The 22774-nt window shown below is 40.3% G+C and overlaps 1 protein-coding gene across 9 annotated transcripts in view; it reads left to right on the top strand.

Moving 5' to 3' along the window:
* The window catches only part of USP54 (ubiquitin specific peptidase 54), a 107317-nt gene extending 84543 nt beyond the window's left edge, over positions 1 to 22774 (top strand). For 6 of the 9 annotated variants that reach the window (XM_042799133.1, XM_042799261.1, XM_042799215.1 and 3 more), the window contains exons 12-23: positions 2111 to 2242; positions 2548 to 2928; positions 4406 to 4640; positions 5503 to 5642; positions 6764 to 6937; positions 9974 to 10093; positions 11237 to 11429; positions 13704 to 15160; positions 17518 to 17636; positions 18746 to 18886; positions 20426 to 20612; positions 21333 to 22774. In XM_042799133.1, coding sequence (XP_042655067.1) covers positions 2111 to 2242; positions 2548 to 2928; positions 4406 to 4640; positions 5503 to 5642; positions 6764 to 6937; positions 9974 to 10093; positions 11237 to 11429; positions 13704 to 15160; positions 17518 to 17636; positions 18746 to 18886; positions 20426 to 20612; positions 21333 to 21994 — 3941 coding nt within the window. In that variant the 3' untranslated portion in view covers positions 21995 to 22774. Of the gene's footprint in view, positions 1 to 2110; positions 2243 to 2547; positions 2929 to 4405; positions 4641 to 5502; positions 5643 to 6763; positions 6938 to 9973; positions 10094 to 11236; positions 11430 to 13703; positions 15161 to 17517; positions 17637 to 18745; positions 18887 to 20425; positions 20613 to 21332 lie in introns of those variants that run through there. The other 3 variants (XM_042799407.1, XM_042799467.1, XM_042799510.1) reach the window with 3 other exon arrangements.

The following is a 22774-nucleotide window of genomic DNA, read 5'->3' as shown; positions in this document are numbered from 1 at the left end:
CTTAACCTGTTTGATTTCATTCTCTCTAACATTTTTAGACATACACACAATCCCTACAAAACCAAACTTTTCCTTTGAATCTCACTGTTTACTTATGAAGCCACCCCACCTCTGGAGGATGAGGTATTTAAGTGATACATTCAGGAAGGGACAACTTTTAGGCATATGATTGGGCACTCAGGCAGAAATCCTGGCTTGTTATTTTTGTGAAATAAAAAAAAAAAATCATGTAACGTGTTAGCTGATACTCTTGGGATTGTAATTCCTATATTCATGCATTATGTTGGATATAGTCTTTTTTCCAGAGTGTCCAGGTAAAGACCATGAAACCTGTGTCCTGCAAGTTTTTGATTCTTGCCATCTCCTCCATGGCTATTAAATGTCCAGTGATAATAGAACAAAATTTGCAGTTTATGAAAGGAGGAGAAAATACTTATGCAAAGCTAGTAACCTTCATTCTGCAAGGATAAATTGATCTCTCATTAGTCTGCGCAAACCTAAAGGTAGCTCCAGTAGCACTAAATATCTTTAAATAGTTTCTGTCACAGTACTTGAAGGATACTAACCAAGCACACCCTATCAGATTGAAAGATATTTTGGGTGAAAAATATTTAACTGGAGAAGTTACACACTCTGAAGTGAAACATAAGCCTCTTCTATCTTGAGGGAGCCACTACAAGGTTTAAGATAATACTGTTCTTTCAGTCCCTATAAGATGTGTGACAGTCCATGCTGTGAAGGAAAAAAAATAATAATCCCAAAGCACTGACTCATGCTCAGTCACCTAAATGCTGCACATCTTTTATCTTTGCTGTTGACATTTCTCTTTTACTTCATTCATTTCTTCTCTTTTATATAATCTGCTTATTTCTAAAGAATTTGGCTACAAAATCATTCTCCACTTTGCAAATGACTAAAAATACGAATCTTGTGTAGCTTGCCTTTTGTTGTTTGGATTCCTTCCCACTAATTTACTGTAGTATCTTTGTAACAATTGTAGTTGAAGTAAATTATTTTTTCAACTGTTGGAGGTACAATTTTATGGATAAAATCTGCTTTAAAGGTCATTGATGTTTGTTAATTTCTAGAAAAGGGGGAAGGCTTAGAACAGCCAGCTGTGTGTTCTGGGGGCTGTTAATCCGCTATTGGGTAGCAGGGATTTTTCTTTCTTACCGTCCTGTGCAAGTTGAAAGTTAGTGATATAAAGGCTAGAGAAAAGTTGTTGTAGCTTATTCATAAATTCCCTTCTTATCCTGCATCTCTGTTTGGGACTACTCACGTGAGTAAAGCCATGCGTGTGTTTGTGCTTGCAGGTTTAGGACTGTGAATGTGTGAGAACCATAAAATTTAAAGCAGTACAGAAAGCTTGTGATGTCACATAGTCTTAATTCATATTTGATTTGAGGAAATGGGGAATAAATTGTGTGCGAGAGAAAATACTAGCACTCAGACACATAAGCAGTAGTAAGGGAATATTGTCATGTGTCAGCTGATCCGTGTTGATGGTTTGTGTGTATGCTTTTAGCTTGTGGCAGATGTGAATTAGCTGATTTAGAGCTTGCGAGCCAACTGAGGCTTCTTCACTGTAGACTAAGCTTACTCAGGTTACTTAGTATTTGCTACAGGTGAAGAGAGTACAGATGGGTAGTTAGTGCAGAACAGCTGATGTGCAGTAGTTCATTATTACATGGTAACTCGTTCATGTGTTTGAGTCTTCATTCAACAGAGTAGTGTCAAGCAAGCTGTCCTCAGGAGTTTTTTGTTCATGGCTGTTGAAACCGAAAAAGTATTCAGACGGCAAGAAAGCGGTGTCCTTAGACTGTTAGAAGTCAAGGCAGGGTCAACTTTTTCCTCTCCCTGTGGATGACGTCTTTTTAACCAGAGTCCTTGGAGGGGCTGTATTGTTCTTTTATGACCTTAAAAATGGAACAACCTCCTCTCCCCAAGACAAAACCAAAAACTTTTGGATACAAAAACTCAGCTAAACCTGCCAGTTAGTGTTGGAGCATCTGCAGCTCCTAAGGAGCGGTAGAGCTCTGCTGCTCTTAGCACACAGAACACTTGGTCTGAAGACTTTTGTCATCTCTCCTGTGTTATTCTGTCCTTCCAGGCCACCTGACTGACAGTGAGTGCAATCAGAAGCATGTTTCCAAAAAGGGCTCGCTGGCAGACCGCAAAAGGAGTTCTAGTAGGTCTCGGCGAAAAGGAGATGAGGCTCAGTCATCAGGGTACCATAGTGAAGGCAAGAGATGTTACTTTATTTCAAATATCAGTATGTCTTTCTGCACGTTTTTAAGATCCTCAGTGTGTACATGCATTTCTCTTGTTGATTCTTACATCTGTGTCTGTATTTTGTCCTGGTTTTGCCTTTTTTTTGATGTTTGGGGGGTGTTGCCTGGGTTTTTCTTTTTACTTTGTTGGTTTTTTTTTTTTTGTTTGGTTGTTTTTTTTTTTACTTTTCAAATATGCATGAAGGTGCTGCAAGTAGGACTGCTAGTTTTAATCTGAAATTATTTTTGTGGCTTTTCCTGTCTCTGTAAACTTCAGGAGAAACCTTGAAGGAGAAACAAGCCCCCAGAACTGCCCCCAAACCATCCAGCAGCACCAGCAGGCTGAGGGAATTTAAAGAGACAGTGAGCAATATGATCCACAGCAGACCACAGCAGATTTCTCAAACCATCCAGAATTCCCCTCATGGAAGGAGTAATGTGGATCAGGCAGAAACACGACCCTCAAAAAGTCTGTCTGCACACTCTCGAGACTGGGAAGTGGAGAGTATCAGTAGTGAGTCTAAATCCAGTACATCTAGCAGGTACCGGCCAACCTGGAGACCCAAAAGAGAGTCTCTGAATATAGACAGCATCTTCAGTAAAGACAAGAGGAAACATTGTGGCTACACTCAGCTTAGCCCCTTCTCTGAAGAAGCAGGTAAGAGTTCAAGAAGAAAGTTTTGTTTAAGTAAAGCAGGAAAGTGAAATTTTAAAGATGGCACTTAGGTCAGTAGAAAGTCATGTACTTGAAGGCTGGTTTCTATGTGGGTGTTCATGTTGCATGTATGATACGTTTGTTTGCTTTCTGTGTGCTGTATTTCACATGTAAGGAAATAATAAAGGAAGGATTACTGCATGTGCTGCCTAAATGGACACAGGGCTAGACTGCAAAGTATCTGGAAGTTCATCAGTTGGAATGGCCCTCTGTATTGGTCTCATTTTTTTATCTGGTTCATCATGGTATTTTTGCATGATGGCTCAGAGTATGGTGCAGTGAGTAGTACCTTATGTATCAGTGCTGAGTTCTGGTTGCGAGCATAAGAACCTCGCAGCCAGTGATGATTTATCTGGGACCATTTTACACCATAACAGCTCTGCAACTTCTACGTAGAGACTTTGTCCTCAGCTCTGCTGTTTTTGAAGGTAATACCCAAAGTTGTTTCACAACAGATATTATCCTCTCTCGCCTCTGCCCCAGCCCCCCACTTCCCTTTCCCCAGTCTGCAAATGAATGTAACGGTTTGCTCCCTATCAAGAGGAAGGTACTCCTGAAACTGTAAAGGGTGTAGAGAGCAGATGGATACCAGTTCTTGGTTTTTATGTTGTTATGCTACTGGAGCTGCTGTGTTCCCATCTTGGAATGCTTGAAGGACAGTGTGTGAATGAGAAGGAAGAGACTTGTGTGACTGGCAATAGAGTTGTGCTTAGTGAGGATGCTGTTGCAGGAATCTGGGGGCCTGGAGAGAGGGAGGAACAGATGATACCGACCAGGAGCAGGTAAAGGTTGAAAACAATTGAGGAGCATAAAGAAGTATGTATAGGGGAGGTAAAGGGAGAGGAGAACACAGCTTCAGGGAAGGAAGCAAGGGAAACAAACAAGAGGCAAGTGGGAAGACACAGTGAAATCAGTAAAGAAGAATTAAAAAAAGTTTTCCTGTCCACTGTGAACTGTTATATAAGCCTCATCAAATTGTAAATGGTAAAATAAACAATGTAAAAAGTGCAGCATCTGAAGTAGATATGACAGAGTACAATAACAAATATAAACTGGAAATACAGTTGGGTATACTGTAAAATGATCTTGTACAAATGCAAATTGTTATGGGGAGGAAGGAATTTTCTTTCCAGACTTGATTGTTACCTGGAGGGAAATATGATAAGTTATACTAAAGGGGAGAGAATCAAAAATAGATTTGTTGAATAGATTATTGCTTATTATTACTAGGATTACTGTAAAAGTATTGGCGGTTTTTCTGTCTAATATTTCTAATTTTAAACTAAATTAAAGGCAGCACTTCTGTTTTAAGCATGGTTGAGAAGCTAACATATGTATAGATGATTTGCTGGTGTTGAAGCTTGGATCTTCTACCAAGCTACTTTTTTTTTTTTTTTTTTTTTTTTTCTTGTCTTGACAGGTAAAGAGCTGATTGAGAGTGAGGTAAAGGAACATACTGTTCAAGAAACAAGATCAAGCCAGTCAAATGTCAGATACAAGCGTGGTGTGCTAGGCTGGAGTACCCAGCATCATATGGTGGATCAGCATCCTCATCTAATACAGAGGATGGAGTCTGGCTATGAAAGCAGTGAACGCAACAGCAGCAGCCCAGTTAGTCTGGACATGCCCTTGTCTGAAAGCTCAAGCACTCACAGGTAGATTTCAACAAACTCCATTTTTGGAGTGATTGAAGTCTTGATTTCTTTTTTGTAGTTACACAATGGTATAGAACGCTTTTTTAAAAAATGCATAAATGGAGCTCCTAACTCGTAATACAGGTTTATTGGGGCAGGGGAGAAATAGAAGGGAAATAAGAATCTGAGTGAGTTTGATTCCTTTTCTTGTTAGTATATTGATAGCTTACTGCTAGTGAGGAGGAAAATCAATGGGGTTTGGTTGAATGAGAAATGTTGACTAAAATGATGCATCTGAAATAGTTGCACCCTTCGTCTTTGACTTAAACTCCACTAAAATATCAGACTTTGTGCTTGGCCTTTGAACAGCTCATAGACCTTTTTATTTCAGTTAAACTGTTGCTTGATATAAGCCTTTTTCAAAATGAGAAATCAGCAGTCTTGTATAGAAAACTTTGACATTTTCAGTTTGAAAGTTTCATTAAAGTCTGGCAAGACATTTGCAATATTTATAAGCAAAAATAAACACAGCACAGTGTGTTTCTCTCCTTCGCTTAGGAAGCTTCAGGCAGTCACAAACTGAGACTGTTTATGGCCAGAATAGTAGGTTTTCAGCTGTAAGAATCTGTTGAGAACAGCTGTCAGACCACAGTTTTAATATGCATTGCATACTCTTATGAGGAGAATAGAATTACTGTCCTCTGCCTTGTTAACTTACTCTTTCCCTGTTTCTCTCAAGATTTTCTTATGGTAGACTTTTTTTTTTTTTTTAATTAAATTAAAATGCAAGTAAATATTTACATGATTATAAAAAAAAAAAAGGTAGATATAATTTTTCCTGGAGAGATTAGTAAAATGGTAAACTGTAATTACTCTCTTGAAGGGATGTTCATATCAAGCGACCAGGTGGATTGGTTCCTGCCTGGCGTAACATTCCAAAGTCTCACAGTAGCAGTATCTTGGAAGTAGAGTCTACTTCATCAATTGGGAGCTGGGCAAACAGCCCTCACACCATTGGAAATGGTAAGATACCCTTCTTTGGTAGCAGTGGTTTTTCAAGGTAAATTGTATTGGAGTTGTTCTTTACTTTCTGGATGTTTATCTTCTCAGTGAAATTATGAGGAAAGGGAAAAGAAACACTGAGGAACACAGTTTTACAAGATACAACTTAAAAGATTTTTCCAAAGGGAGTTGCAGAAAACTTTGTTGGAATACTCCTTTAATCATGTTGCTCTGGCATCTTTTCTGAGCATTGATTTAACTGATAAAGTAAAGCTGTTTTTCCTGTTGTTTTCTATAATTCAGTATTCTGGCATCAGTGGAAAATACCTTTCCAAGCATAAGCCATAATAACTTAGTAGGATTGACGAGTCCTGAAAACAAGGTCATGATGCTATACAAAATTCAAAATTGTCAGAAATGAGAATGGATATTTATAAGATATTTGGGCTAATGCTGGGCTTTTCTGCAGATATACATTCTGATTATGTATCATTCTGAGCAAATACTTTATTTGAGAGAATGTCTGAGGAAGGGAAGAGGAGGAAAGGAGATACTTTTTGAATACAGGTCATAGTTGAAGTGAGGATGACAACTGATTTCTGCTGTGACTAGGATAATGATATGCTTTATTTTTGTCCCATTTTCATCTGCTTATGCAGTTAGATGAAAAGCATCTCAGTTGGAATCCATTTTACATACTAAAACAAATGATCTGGCTAATTTGACATAGCATTATTTACAAATTATAAGCACAATAGGAAGCCTCAAGATTTCAGCATCTGCTTAGGGTTATCTCTTCCAATCATTCTCTCCGTTCCGTTTGCTGTTTCTTAGGTCAGTGAATCAGGGATGGGCTGTGCTGCAGGGGAGCTTGAAGCAATACTGCAGCATTTCTGCTACTTGCTGACACAAAGAAGGCAATTGGAAACCAAATGGCTTGGGCAGGGTTTTAAAAGTAAAATTTAACAAAGCAAAATTTGTGATCTGAAATTCTGTGGTCTTTGCTTGGTTAGTCTATTATTTTCTAATGTTAATTGTATTCTCCATTAATACTACTTTGTCTTTTAAGAGATACTTGAAGAGATTTTACTAACAAAAAAAGGGTGGTTTGTTGTTTTGTTTTGGTTTTCTTTTTTTGGAAGGTGGTGAGGTGTTTGTTCCTTTAAAGAGTGAACTGGATGAATTGCAAGAGGAGGTGGCAAGGAGAGCGCATGAACAAGAACTACGCAGAAAAAGAGAAAAGGAAATGGAGGCAGCAATGGGCTTTAATCCCCGTCCCAGCAGGTTCATGGATCTAGATGAACTGCAGAATCAGGGTAACTTTTTGAATGCAGTATATTTTGCAAGACTGTAGTGCTGAAGTTTTTTGAACCTTTACACTTAATTTCCTATTGTATGTGTCAGTCTCTCTCTTTTTCTCCCTCTACATTACAATTTTGTACCTTCAGTTAGTGAAAGACCATCAATTTCAAACCTGTAGGATGAGAAAAAAACGTGTTTGGTATTTTGACCAAATTCCTTCTGAAATGAGACAACAAAGTAATGCAGAGGTATTTTTAATATATTTGTACCTTTCCATTTTTATGGTAATATGCACCATTATGAATACTGATGTCTAGATTTAGCTATAAGGCTTTAATCAACATCTTGGAATGAGCAGGGCTGTTTGTACCTTTCAGGTGCCTCAGGTCCACTTGCAGCATAGCTTGTTCTTTTAGGTTATTGTTTTATTTCTGATTGTTTCTGGTAGCATTACTGCCTTAAGCAATTCTGCTTGTTCCTGCCCTTGTACTTTGCAGTCTTTCTTCCTGCCCAGCTGTGCAGCTACAGCACAGGCATGGAAACAAGTACTGTGGCAGGCTTAAGCTGGATCTAATTTAAAATCTGAGCTGGGTTTAGCTTACATATCCTTTCTAAAGGAGAAGAATTGAAAAAAAAAAATATTGAAAAGACGAATACTAAGTTCGATTGTCTTTTCCATGACTCCTCATGTTTCTGTCAGGAGATGGTGGCAGAATAGGTTTAATTGGAGCTGCAGCAGAGAGAACTTGGTGACAGGATTCACATAGAGTGTCTTTGGTTTAGCCCTAAATCTCCATCAGCCAGTAAGGGGAAGCGGTGGGATGAAGTCCACTGACCCAGCTGAGAGTGAAGCCTGAAGCCTGGTAGAGCATTTAACTGGGGGGTTGTTGGCAGGTCAGCAGAGCCAAGGAAGGTGCACTGAACACCTTGCATGCATGCATGCATGATTGGGGCAAACCCACTGTGGCCTCCTGTGTTGCCAGGCCCCCTGGTGTCCCCATGCTGCTTGCTCAAACCTTTTGTAGGCAAGAGTTGAGGTGCTGGTTTGCTGCTACAGGACAGAGGAAGGAGAGGAGCACCCCGTAGCAATGCCAGCTCTGCAGACAATACAGCCAGTGCCCTGCAGCCTACAGCCATGCTAACTGCTTGGCCGCCAGAATGTCACTGCCAGTGGCGGCTGAAAAATATGATCTCTTTGAGAATGTCTCACTGTGGGAATGCATTTACAGTTTTTGCTGACCATCAGTGAGCCACTTAGTTATCCTTTACAGTCCTGCTGTGACCTGCCAGTAACCAGGTGAAAAATTCTGATGTACCTGAGCAGACGGGTATCTTTTTAAATTAATATTAGTGTTTACTTTTGGTAACATAAATGCTAATATGCTAATGATGTCAAAATTGAAAAGTAAACCTCTGTTGTTGATCATGAGGATGTCTTATCTTCTTCTCCTGCCTGAAAGAAAACAGCATATTCTCCAAGACATTACCCCTCTTATCGTATTAGTTGGTAGAAACAAAAATTGCTTAGCTATTCCTTGTTAAAAAGTAAACTAGAATAGCACCTAATCAAAAAAGACTGCAGTAGGATGTTTGAGGAGTTTACAAGCATGGACTTGAGATCTGGGAAAGTTTTTGTTTTTTCCTCTTAAGTCTTTCCGCACCCCAGTCAGAGATGTAATAGCTTAACGTTAACAGACTGCTTGACTGCCTGGAAGGCTTTGCTAGTACACAGAACTCCAGAACACTTGTGACTCATTTTCCCCTCAAGTAAACTGCTAAATTCATGCAAAGAAACTAACTTTAATATACTGGCCTTGATTACAAGCCTCAGTAGCCTTGATTTTGAAACTGAATGTGCTGCTTGATTAACTCACTGCTCTAACAACTCTCACTTCTCTCTGCAGTACTTGCTTTTCATTCAAGTCCTTTGGGGTTTATGGTATAAGAGAGTTTGTGTTTGCATCTGTGCACAAGGGTGTTAGGAAGCAGGCCAGGCCATAGCATATGTTATGCAAGTTGAGAAAATGTAATTTATTGTTGGTTAATAAAGATACTCATGTTCTCTACCACTATGACAGAGACATTCTATTAAAAAAAACCTACCCCTAAACAAACCAAGAAGTCAAGTTTTATTTTCTGTTTCCCACTGCCTTATATGAATGTGTACATCTTGATGCATAACTTGCATAATGCCTAATAGGTGACACCAGATTGTTTGGACATTTCCTCCTCTCAGAACTGGATGTTCTGATGCCAGTACACAGTAGCATCATGTTTCTCTTTTGTGTCCAAGGATGATTTATCCTTTCTTCTCCAGCAATGTTTTCTAAGTTGTTGCAAGAAGAATTCTTGATAATTGTTCCGTTCTTCTCTGCTTCTTAAACCTGTGTTTTTCCTCCTAAAGCTGCAAGGCTGTTGGGTTTTAGTATTTCGTGTGTCTCTTTCAGCAGTTGATTGTATGCACTGAACACATGTTTGTGGAAGTATCTCATGCAGGCATTTACACTTGCACTCAAGTCTGAGTTCTTTTCCCCAGACATCTCAGTTGTTTCAGTTGTTTCCATTTTGAATGGCAGTAATTGGCTATCTGAAGAAGAAACAGATGATTTTGGCAGGGGACTTAACATATAAGGAAAGCCCTGACCTGCTATATTTCTTATATACTGATATAGTTTGGTTTAGATTTAATTCTAAATTGAGATTAATTCCTACTTAACACCAGTCATCTGAACTGACTGTGATATGTCTATACCATCTTTTGTACTGATTTAGACTGTTGAAAATAATATAATAAGCCAGTACAACTCTCTCAAGTAAACAAAATCAGGGGGAAAAAATCTGCTTCGCATTGTTTTACTGTGTGGATGTCAAGCATATCAGGCTGCTCGAGTTGTACTTCTGCTTAGGGAAGGTTAGGTGGTGCTATCTGGGATATGAGCAGCCTCTGTGAGACTCCATACGTGGAAGAATTTGGCAATTGCGAATTGAATGAGGGTGAGTGAGGGTTCTACAATGAATGAAATCAAAATGAAGGGTGCTGCCCATTGCAGGGAGGAGTGATGGCTTTGAGAAGTCGATGCAGGAGGCAGACTCAATCTTTGAAGAGTCGCTGAATCAAGAGCAGAAGGGAGATTGTGCTGCAGCTTTGGCTCTCTGTAACGAAGCTATATGTAAGTAACTCTAACCGCCTGAGCTATTGCGCTTTTGACAGTTTATTAATACAGAAAGAAGTCTGAAACATTGAAGCACGTTAAATGGTCGGGTAGTATTATGGGGATCCAGCTGGTCTTTAGGAATGTGCAGGGAGACAGAATCTTTCCTTTTTACAGGCATTCCCTTTTGGGGGTTTTAGTCTTATCCCTCTTCATCTCTGTTTTTTTCATGTTTACATCTGGTTTTGTTGGTCTCTCCGGCGATATGGCAGTAACAGCACTGGGATGCTGAGGTGCCCTTTTTGGTGCTAAATGGTCTGTTTCAGCAAGCACCTAGTAGGTACTCCCTCTGCCACTTGGTCCTCAATAATTTTTCCCCATCCTCAGGCCAAATTACGAAGGGTATTAAGCTCCCCTGTTTCTCATAGAGGGTCTATCATAGGAAGAAAATGGTATCGCACTCTTGAGTCCTCTGGATTAACAGAAATGAGCTGTGCCGAAGAAAAAAGAAATAGGACATTGAAGTGCTTAAATGCATTGTGACCTTTGAGAATGTGTGCTATGTGATTTCATTTTATTTTCAGTCTTTTTCCATTATGACTGGCTGGCTGTCTCACCCCATGCTCCCCTTGGTCTGTATAGAATGGCTGCGGACAGAGTGGGTAGCTCCTGTGCATTTGCATTTAGAAACTGGTTCTTATGGACTGCAGAATAAGGGGCAGCATACAGCTGTTGTGACAGCTCTATTAGCTTCCATTCCAGCAAGCTGTATGCTGAATCTCATATCCCAGCTGGGTATTCCTGCACATAAAGGGAGTCCCAGGTATGGAGGATACAAGAGAATGGTAGATGACAGAATGAAGCATCAGTGTGGCAGGGTTGGAGTGAGCCTGTGTGAAGGGGATGAGAAGTTGGGCTAAAACATGGATAGTTTTTTTTTTTCTTTTACTTTATTTTGGTTTAGTTTCAATTAACGTGTTTGGACACCTGGCTAAGCTGAATGTGCATTAATGGAAACAATAGCATCCTTGTGAACTCTTTTGTGGCAGTATTTGCATGGTCCATATTTTATGTTCTTTGCTGCATCTTTTTTTTTTTTTCTTTTTCAATTTTATTCCTTTTTTCTGTTTGTTTTCTGCTATGTTTTCTTTTGCATTTTAGCTAAACTAAGACTTGCCATGCATGATGCCAGCGCTAGCACTCACAGCAGAGCCCTAGTCGATAAGAAGCTGCAAATCAGTATCCGAAAAGCACGGAGCCTCCAGGATCGCATGCAGCACCAACAGCCATCGCAGCCGCTGCCGCCGCCAACCTGCCACCCACCACAGGGCGGCACCATGGCCCAGTCTACAAGGTAGTCCAAGTGTATCACCTAGACCCAGATCTGAGCTGCATCTTTGAGCAGTGCAGTCTGGAAAAAAAATAACAAACTATATATATTTCCCTGGAAAGTCCAAATCCTACAGTGTTACTCCCTATTCCTTTCTTCTTTAGGTTAAATCCTATTATAAGATGGTCAGCTACCCCTTTTTCCCCACCCCCAGTGTTCATAGAATAGTTCAGTGTTCAAAATGTGATCTGTGACAGAGAATTGTAGCCGTCGGTGCCTGGCAGCATTGATGCTTTATGCACCAAGGGAAAGAATACAGTGGACAATAACCTGGCTTAAAAGGGGGTGGGTGCTAGGATGAAATGTGCAACTGTTTATAATCGGGAGCAGTTTCAGGACTCAGTCAGTAACAGAGTGTACTACAGTAAAAATCTTGCTATAATTGCTTTTATGTTGGGAACAGCAACCAGTGTGGTTTAGTGTTCTGTAGTTCAAAAAGTGTCAAGTACACGATCTTTTCTTTCTAGTCTACTTCTCTAGTGGTGCACTGGTATAACTCTTGGATCCTGATCCTGTCACCTTGAGTACTCTCCCTGATGCTGTATCATTCTTCATTTTTTCTTTCTGTGCTTCCCAACATCCTATAGCTTGACTTAGTGTCTCTTCATGATTCTTTCTTCCATACTGACTTACTATAGCATAACTAATTCTCTACTATAACTGATCCTTTTTTCCTACCCTCCTTAGCATGCATCTTAATCCTTCTTTCTTCCCATGCCATTCCCTCCTAGCACTAGACCATCCCTATCAAATTTCTAGGCTGTTTCTTGAACTGTTACTTTTCTTCCCTCTCCCCTTTCTTACCTGTTGTATTATCAGAAGCTTAGATGAAATCTCAGATGAGAATCCTTTTCCTTTTCCTTTTTTTTTAAATGCCACATACAGCTATATACTCAGTTAATTGGCACACCTGCCAGGCTATAGTTCATAATGTTCTTTTCTTTTCCTTCTGTAGCTGAATTATATGTAACGAGGACTAATCTTTTTGTCGATCAGGGGTCCATTATATCCTCTTTTACAGGAGAAATGCAGAGCCTCAGTTATGCATTTTGGCAGATTCTAAGAAAATGAAAGAAAGGAACTTTTTAAACTAATTTTGTTAACACTGAACTTGCTCACTGCTGCTCTGTGAAAAGAACATTACTTTTGCAAAAAGTTATATCCAACCAAATGTTAATAGTCACAAAATCACAGAATGGTTTGGGTTGGAAGGGACCTTAAAGATTATCTAGTACCAACCCCTCTGCCGTGGGCAGGGACACTTTCCACTGGAAGCCAATGAAAATAATCTATTCATACCCAGAGTTCTGTACTCTTGATATAAATAACATTGTAGACAGTGCAGGGTTTGCAGTTACTCACAGACAAGGTCATTTTGCTACACATACCAACTAGGTCTTCATGATAGCTTTCATTGTATGCATCTCGAGGAGGAAACAAAGCAATGATGTTACAGGTTCCTTAAGTTCTCTGTAGCCTGTCATTTTCTCACAGGCCCGTGAACTTGGTACTGTTTTGTCTGCATATTAAAATGCTAACTAAATGCAGAAAAATGCCAAGGACATGTATGACCCAAGCATATCATTGTCTTGCATTGGTACATAAAAGAATACAGATTATTTTTAGAAGTATACGTAAAATACAAATTATTACAAAATTATAGTTACATATTTAGCTTGAGCTTTATTTAATGTGTTGGATAAATATCTCAAAGATCATAATACAATGATATGAGAGGAATTTCAACCTGTTCCTTGTCAAGTTATTCTTCATGAAGTTGCCTGGAGAGAGAGGACCTAATGGAAATACTGTCAGTTCATGTTCAGATCATGAACATGTCCAAAGTATTTTCAGATGCATCTCACGTGTTAATGTTGGAAACAGTTATGTTATTTTATAAAAATGCTACTTTTACTATTCTTACAGTTAGCTTTACCCATACGCTCAGTCTGCTGGTTAAAGTGTCTAGGGTGCTGTACAAGAATACATAGAGCCTAACTGTAGCAAAATACGCCTAAAAATATGAAATGGACTCAGTAGATCCGTTATAGTGAGAAATCAGTGTTAGAAGCAAAGGACTAATGTGTGTGTCTACTAAATTAATGCAAAGTCTTCATCAGAATACAGTTAGCAGAGAAAAGTGTGTTGAGGTGTATGTCACCTAGTGCAAACTCTGTACCCTAGGGATAAACATAAGCAATGACTACTGCTAATCATTTACCCTTCTGTGTGTTTTAGTGAACAGACTGGCCCGCTCCAAGTACTGCTGAGCCAGGAGGTACCACTGGAACCCAACAAAGAAGTGGAATTTGGGTCCAGTTCTTTCTTCCACCCACCTGCTTCCTGCCATGAATTGCACTCATCATTATATCCAGAGTCTTCCTCCTTGCCCCCTTCTGAAAGCAATCCATCCAACAGGATCTCTCCAAACTTCCAGTCTGCTTCTGCTGATTTTCATGACCAAGTTCCCTCTTTTCCCTATAGGCAGGGGCTGGCAGAGAGGTCTGCAAGGACTGAGAATGATGCCCATCATAGTGTGGAATTTGCTGACACCACAGCCACAGGGCCAAAAGACTATAGGGAATGCTGCAGTAGCAGCAAGTTAGAAGAGGTTCATAACATAACGCCTACTCTTACACCTCAGTACAAATCCAAGGCTAACACAATAAACTCTGGGTCTTTGCCTACACTGTTTCCCTGTCCACATCCACCACAAGCAGCATCTCCTGAAAAGGACAGCCAGCACAGTCCTTGTTCCAAACTTGCAAGCTCTCCTGTGTGGCCCAGCACTGATCATTTAGGGGCCTATCGTGCAGTGACCCCTGCAGCTTCATCCCCTCCACGGCAGTGCTCCTTGGATCCTTTGCAGAAAACAAATAAGTACTCCAGAGCAAACAGCCATGAGATTTTATTACCCTCACAGGATGAATATGGCACAGCAGAAGGTTGCAAATCTGAGGCTTTTAGTTCAAAGGGACATGTTCGCTCCTTGGCAGAGCAGTTTCAGAAAATGCATGCAGCCTCCCAGAGAAAAGGTACTCATGAAAAAGGCTGGATTGCTGCAGTGTGTCAGGATGAGAAGTCTCCAAAGTTAACACAAAAATCTTTCATCAACCCTTCATCTTCTGGTTACAGACAGCTAATCCATCAAAACCAAGAGAACAAAAACCAGTCTTCTGAAAAATTACATTCAACTGTGGATATTAGGGGTGGGGTAGTTTCTTTGGAGGGTTTTAGTGCCCAACATGTTGCTTCTAAGAGTGTTCCTTCTCACAGTGAAGAGCTGTGTAGAAGAGGTGGACAGAATATAGCAGACCCTGCACCCTACCTGGAAAGGCACTGTCGTGATGGAGGAATGAAACAGGTGGATGATGAAGCTACTAGTAGCGTGGTTGCCTCTATGCCTGTGGACTGTTGGGTGGATAATGTTACTAGGTATTACAGTTCTCAGAAGGCTAATAAGAATACTGAATGGCTTCCTGTACCTGGGAGGAGTCCACCCCTTTCTGATCAGAGAGCAGTTGGAGATGACTTGAGCAGGATCCCAGTACATCTGCATCCACAGTGGAATCAAGACACAGAACAGGAGCTCTCAGAACTGGAATCCCTCTATCAGACTAGTCTGCAGGCATGTCAGGCCACTAGGCCTTTCTTGGGAAGACAGGACAGTGCTAGGTATCCATTTGACCAATCAGGTAAGAATGATGCAGCTGTTTTTCTTGGTTGACCTGGCTATGTACTCCAATATAGGTAAAGGTACATTTTCCAGTCAATTTAGTTAAATGGGCATGAATTTGTGCACAGATGCAGAAAAAGTTTGAGGTTGTGGACTCTGAAAGCATTCTGACTATGGAGGTAGAGAAGCAGTGTGATGGCACTGCCTAGGGAGGCTGCAGAGTAGCTGTTGATCTTGGCAAATGGAGAGCAACATCTTTTAAGAGTAACATAGAAATAATTGATCTTGTTTTCAAGTAGGGACTTAGTTCCTTAGGTCAGGCTGCTGAATTTTGCTGTTTGAAAGTCCTATATCACCTCTGTAATTTATTAAACTGTTTCTGTGCCTGAAGTTAATGTTCTCCACATTTATGAATTTTAACTGACTCTATTGTATTTGAGAATTTAGTCTGTACCTGATTGAGGGGAATAATTTTTAAAAGTGCTTTCAGATCTATGAGAGTTGAACTTGTGTTTTGCTAAGGACTACCTGCTTTAAGTTCCAGAAAATTACTAGTGAAAGCAGCACTGGCTGCATAATCTGTACTTAGATCCTCGAGACCTTGTGGGTTAGTTGGTGCCAAAAGAAAAGGAACAGATTCTGTTGGTGAGAATATCCTGCTGTTGCTGGAGTCATTCAATCAGAGTCTGATGACAGAAGTCCAGTTCCACCTAAGCTGATCTAATCTCCTGCCTGAGATAGGGCGACCTTGATTCTCTGCTTAGCAGAGCAGATTTCTTTATAATCCATGTCATAGCATTAGAGCTACAACTTTTCTGGTTAAATACAAAGCAATCTGAAACTTGATGGGTACCAAAGTGATGTTTATATATACGTGATATATATTGCAATACATACACGAGAAAGGTTTTCCCCTGCCCTGCACCCATGGAGATGGAGCCTCCATTGTTCCTGACAAATCAAGCATGGCTGTGACCAGAGTGAATGCTGCAGAAAACTCTTGAACAGGTTTTTATTCAACAGCTTGAGTTTTCTATGAAACTCTCTCTTGTCTTACAGTCCACTGGCAGACCAGGTGACATATCCAAAGGTGGCCATTTCCCATTTGTTGTCATGTTGGTTTTCTTTCAGAGTTAGGCAAGATCTGACCTCACAACCTTGCAGATACTCTCTTGCATGGGCTTGAATCATAAGGTCTTATGTGTTCCTACTTAGCTTACTGATTTTTGGAAGCTCTTCCTGGAAATCTTGACAGGATAAAGCCCTGTTGCTTTAGTGTTAGCTGGAGCTCCAGAGTTCTTTCATCAAATGCCCCGTTTCTTATGCTAACACTTTTCTTGCCTATTTTCCCACTGCATATGAGAGATATAAGATATGGATTTTCTTCTGAAGTGAAGTTTGTGTTTGAGATCTTTACTTCTGGTTTGCTGTGACTTTCAGATGTCTCCTTCCAAGTTGTACAAATTCTGTATAAAAACAAAAAGGTTGAACCAGTGGATCTACTGTGATGAACTACATGAAAATCACCTGAGTGGGTCTAGGACAGCTCTTTCACTTTTAACTTGGATTACTTAGTCATTTGCAAATGCTGGTTTAAGCTTTCTGCCCCATATCAACTGGTTTTGTCAGACTTATGCATTCAGAATCACAGTGAAAATGTCTGTTTCATTACTAGAGCTTTACCACAGAGATTAAAACGAAGAGGCTGATCCTCCAAATGGCACCTCAATGCAGAAAATGCAACATTACCAGCACATCATCTGTCTTCTTTTATAGACAGTTTCCCTGTGACCATTTTTATTAGGCCATTGATCTGTCTATTCCTTGAGAAATTTTAGAATTATAACTATTTGGTGGGAGTGGCACTGAAGTGAAGTAACTGTAGCAATCCTAGTTAAAAATAAGGCTTAGAACTCTTTAACCAGCACAGCAAATGGCTGACAAACAGTATCATTTGGTGGGAACAAGCAGGTAAATATGTGGGTAATTTAAAGCTGAAGAGTCTTCTTTATCCCAAGTAACTTTAGGTAACTCTGGTAGCTGATATTCTGTCCCTTTAGGCTCCTTAAACTCTCACCTCAGTACCAAACAAGTGCTGCTGAGCAATTAAATCATTTAAGTCTTCATTAGTTCAATTAACTGCTCCCCAGAAGTCTGCAAAAGGGCTAGTGAAGCCAGTGTGCGTATCCTGATAGACTGTCTCCCCTTGAAACGTTGGGAGTTAGCTAATGTATTGATGTTCAAAGGATCTCTGACGATTTCTCGTTCTGTTTGTATAGTCTGTCTGTCTTTGCTCGAGTCAGACCTAAGATAGTTAGAAATGTGCTATAATGTGCGATCAAGTGTTGAATTTAACCATAGCATTTTCCTTCCCAGTCTCTGCGAACCTGAATATGAAGAAACTGCATGCTACAGCTGGCATGGGTCTCTCGAAAACCCCGACAGCAGAGATCGAGCGCAGTCTGTGTGGATCCACTGTCTCTTCTGTCTCCAAGGTGACGTGTTGTTACTTAAGATGTGCTAGAGGGGAAAGGTCTTGGCCTGTGCAAGTGGAAAAATTTACAATGGGAGAAGTAGGGTATATTGTGAAAAAGGTACTGGAGTCATTGATCATAATGTTAGAATTTTAAGTGCAGTGTAGCTCAGGATTAATTAGCTAAAAAATGAATGTTACGTGCACGTTGCATGCAATCAAATTACCTAAGTTCTGACTTTGAGGAACATATCCCTGAAAACTTCAAGATCTAGTCTCTTTGAACACATGAATGTGAATTGCCTTGCATCACAACTTACAGCTGCTTCTTCATGTTACTACTTACAGGGGCACAGACTATTCTTTTTTTTTTTTTTTTTCAACTGTGTCACTACATATTTTGAAAGTGAGGGTCAGTTGGTAGTTGGTCACCTCAAGGTGGGAGAAGATGCTTTTTCTTCCTTTTTTTTTCCTGGGGAGAAAATGTTTAAATAACTGGCAGTTACATATCAGTGCCTGTACATGAAAGCATACAAGTATTTCCAAGGGGAAATGGCGTTTCCTATAGTACTCCCATGCTCATTAAAGGGAGCTTAAATGGTCTTGCTTACATAGAACAGATGAAAAGAAAGAATGAGTAAACATTTCTCTTGCTAACAAAAGATTAGCAAGCTTCCAGCACTCATCAAATAATCCTAGATTTTTTTTTCATTTATGAGAAGGTTGTAGTACTTTCTCATAGGACGACTGTCAGCTGCAGCCTTGCTTATCTCTACAAGGGGCAGTGATGCCTGAAGCAGCAGTTAGTCCTTTAGGTAGATTCATCCCAGTAGAGACTTTGTCCTGGCTTTAGATAGCTATAAAAAAATTAATCTCACTTAGACAAATCAGTGTACATTTACTAAAGAAAGAAAGACTATAAGGAATAATATTTTTAATCACCAGATTCAAACAGATGCATTTGCTTTAAGTTTTCAAGGTAGTACCTGAATGAAGGATTTCAAAAACAAAAGGGCATGGAATTTCACTGAAATATAGTCTGTTAGATTCATATTGATCTCTTAACTGCAATTATTATACAAAATTGATATTATGGAGAGCCTTTTCTGAAATGTGTGATATTGTCTGCAGGTCACATATACCAGAGAACATAGCAGGGAACCAGAAGAGGAGGAAATGTACAGTGCAGAGAATTTCCGTCGCATTGCTCGCAGTCTCAGTGGGACAGTCATCTCAAACAGAGAAGAGACCTTGGTCTCTTCTCACAGTTTTGTAAGTAGAATGTTGTGCAGCTTTCCAAAGAGCCATCATCTGTGTGTAGGGTTGCTGTTTTCTCTGTCTGCATTTAGTAGTTAACAAACAAGACAGCAGACAATTGAATAATAAGCCATGATGAAAGCTTGTCTTTGTGAAATTTTGTTCTTTTTTTGGAAGAAGAATGAGCTTTTATTTAAGTAACAAAGCCATCTTCTTCAGGAGTCATTGCAGAGTAGTACCTGCTGCAGCTGGTAAGCATGTGAGCTAATATTATTTACCAGTATACAAAGACATCCTCCATAAATGTTTTTTTTTCAGTTAAGACTATTTTCAATGAAGCTTCTAGTACACCTATAATTTTAAAAGGATACCCCTAACCATGCTAAAGTTTCTGCTCTCTTGTGGGTATATTCAGCAAGTAGCATTTATAGAGAGTAGAAGTGTAAGCATAAAGGGGAGACAGTTCAAGACTTGGTACTTAACATGCAGTCAGTTACATACAGGAAGTAACTAAAAATAGGGAGATTGATTTTTTTTTTTTTTTTTTTTTAAATTTTTTTTTCCTTTGTTATCTCTTAAGTAGTTTTAGGTGCAGGTTAAAACTACAAGTGAGGAAAACAGTAACAGATTATTGCTGGTGTTTAGCAATATAGCCAGATATAATGTGAAGGTTTGGCTTGGCTTGAATTTTTCACAACCCATGCTTAAGTTTTGATTTGAAACCAACTGCATAATAAGTGTAGAAGAGTCTCAGTTGCAAAATCAGTTTAGACTGGTTGGTCTGATTCTATCTTTCTGCTGTGTACCATAAGCTAACAATACGTCAACTTCTAAATGTTTGCTTCTCAGCATGCTTTGGTTGAGGCCTTTAATGCTTACCTGGAGGTGCTGGCAGAAGCAATTAAAAACCTCCAGCTGTCCAAAACACCCCTCTCTGCTGAAGGTTTTTATCCCCACAACAGAAGCGGCCAAGAGGACGGATGGCTGTCACAACTCTTCAAGTTAGTCACTGGGCTCAAGTGTGTGGTGGTTTCTTATCACACCATTCAGGCATCCCTGCTTTGGGGTAGGTACCTCCTAGTAGAGGGAGGTGGTACAGCACTAGTAAATACTTCAGCTGCAACAGGTAAATCTGTTCATAGTCTGGAATCAGAGCTGTCGGTAAAGTCTGTGAGAAAATAAGAAGGAAGGATCAGTAATACCCTTCTTGATTTCATGGCTTGTGTAGCATGGCAGTTCCAATGCCTGCCCTTGTTCTGTGGATTCAGTTTGTGAACCAAACCTCTGTGAGTGGTTCGTGTTTGTTTTGACTGTTTCTCCTTGGTGTATATTTCCAGTCAAATGCTCCTCCTAAGTAGCCCACCACTGCAGTAAGAGCCTTACTGGATTGATGCAGTTTTTATTTGTATTTGTTTTTCACATACAGATGTATTTTTTTATTTTGGTGACTCATCCCTTTCCTTGGATCAATATCATCTTTGCTTGATTCTACCGAACTCTGTGTTTATTCATCATTTCATGGTTCTTTTCTTCTCCTTTCTCATTTTATAAAAGGAAGCACCAAATAAGAGGAGAATGCCAGTGGACATCAGTCACCGTTCTTCCAGCTCCACTTCCCTTCCTTTCCCCCATGATCCTCCTGTGTTTTCCTTTGATCCCCAGCACAACCCAAACCAGGTGCAGCACCTACCCCATGATGTACTGATGCCCAGCATGGTGGGCAAGGCACGTAAACCGTCAGGTAATCACAGGACTTTTCCTCCTCCTTTGTGATCAGAAATATTGCTGAAATACAACTCTTCCGATCTTGTCTTTCATAATGATGCTTCACCATCTGCCTGAATTCCTCCAGAAATCTGGAAGGACAAGTCATGCTCCTTCTTCTCTGCCCTTTTGAGTTGTTCTGTGATTCTGTGCTAAGTGGACATAACAAAGGGGAATAATCTTTATGGAAACATTATGGTGACATTATATAAAATCATATTTGCATTTTTGCAAAGTATTTTCTTCAGTGTAAAGGTAGCAGTAAGACCCACCACCTTGTTGTCACATATGAGAGTACTTCCACAAGATACTCAAGACAGCAAATCACACGTGCAATTGTGCCAATAGAAATAACCAATGCCTTCATGAGAATTATTTTCCCTGTGACAGCCATCAAAACTAGTTTGATCTACCAGCCTTGTAATATTCTGTTGGGCTCCTCCTTGATGACACAAGGGCTATTAGAGAACTCTGAAGTCTGTGACATCAGCTGTGGTAGGATAAAGAGGAAATGCATTGAAGGAAGTGAATGCTAGAAGGGGTATAGCTAGCTTCTACTCAGAATTTGCATGTCAACCAGTAACTGGATGTACTAGTGATTCTGGTTTTCTTCCATCACCTGTTGGCCACAGCTGAAAGTTCTGAAAGGATGACACTAAAAATATAAAAAATAAAACCTTTTTTTTTCCCCCCACAGGAGATCAGAACAACATCATCCAGAAACTTTTGGTTGTGCCTGACAGGGGTGAAGCTTTCCAAGGTGAAGACCACCCAGCTATGGCACTGAGCTATGGGAGTCTCCCTTGTGCACCCAAAGTCACCCTCTCCCAGGGGCAAAAGCCTCTTGTTAATCCGCATTTAGGAGGTGGAGCATCAAGTGTCTCTGGCCGTTGGCTGAACACAAGCCATCCTGCCAGGCAAACAGCCACGTTACCAGATAAACGAACGGCACTCTGGGGGAAACATGCTGGCCAGCCAGGCAAGAGTTTACAGGAAGGCTTCCTCCAGCAGCCTTCACAGCATCGAATGCATGAATCTTACACCATCGGTTGCGGGCCACCAGCCAGCACAGACTACAGCACTTTAAGAATACCACATGAGCCTTCTTGGGATCCCGGTGCCTCTCACGGTTGTCCCGTGCCCCCTTCTTGCATTAAGGCCCCGGGTCCAAGGAGAGTTGATATGCCCCCAGAAGAAGACTGGCGACAGAACAGCTACACCCCCCAGCCTGGCAGAAGGCGAATGCTGCCAATGCATGTGATGGATGGGACTTTTTCTTCTGCTTCAGAGGCACACAGAAATACACTGGCTCGAGCAGCAGCAGCAGCTACTGGCACCATGCAAAATAATGGCTGGTGAGATCCTATCTACTCCATGTGCCCTAATAAACCGCTGTGAACAGACTATAGCTGTTGCCAGAGGATGGATGATTACATGGAGACAGCAAACTTTCAATCAGTATCTGTGCCAGTTTTGTCTTAACATGTAGCTATACAGTATGTGGAAACTAATTGCACTGTATTTCATTTCTGACACTACTGAACTGCTGTCTGGATGGGGAATCTTAGCTATTCTAGTCCTGGCCTCTACTAGCAAAAAAAAAGAGCTATAGGAATGGTAAGCTTCAGGGGCATTGGTTTACGGGTAAGTTCAGAAGTAGGCACATGTTCTGAAGGAAGACGGCCACTAACAAAAGGACATTTTTAAGGACTCTTTTTCATAAAATGTAGCTTTGGTAAATTCTTCACATAAAAAACCAATCCTTTGGTTTTCCTCTCCTTCCACTCTCCTGTTCCCTTCCTAGGATAAAAAAAAGTAACCCACCTTCTAGGTTCCAGTAAATCTGCACTTGGCAGGCTGGCTGTTAGTAAAGCAAACCCAGTGCAGTGTGCTGAGATCTCGGGCAGAGATCACAGCTGTAGTTGCTGCTGAGGAAGTGGTAAGGAGACATTGTTCATCACTAAACCAGAATTTTCCCCACTTCCTTAAGGCAAACTAACAATGCTTCAAACAGAAAAGACTGTTAATGCTGCACGCTTAATTACACCAATGTAAACACAAAATAAGTTTAACTATTTTAGTGTCAAACATACTTGCTTTTGTAAGTATTTTTCAAATAAATCTATGAAAATAGTTCTA

This window comes from Tyto alba, unplaced genomic scaffold, assembly GCF_018691265.1.
Source record: "Tyto alba isolate M040663 unplaced genomic scaffold, T.alba_DEE_v4.0 Super-Scaffold_1, whole genome shotgun sequence".
NCBI lineage: Eukaryota > Metazoa > Chordata > Aves > Strigiformes > Tytonidae > Tyto > Tyto alba.
The sequence above is the reverse complement of the archived record's forward strand: the minus strand, read 5'-3'. Positions and strand labels throughout refer to the sequence as shown.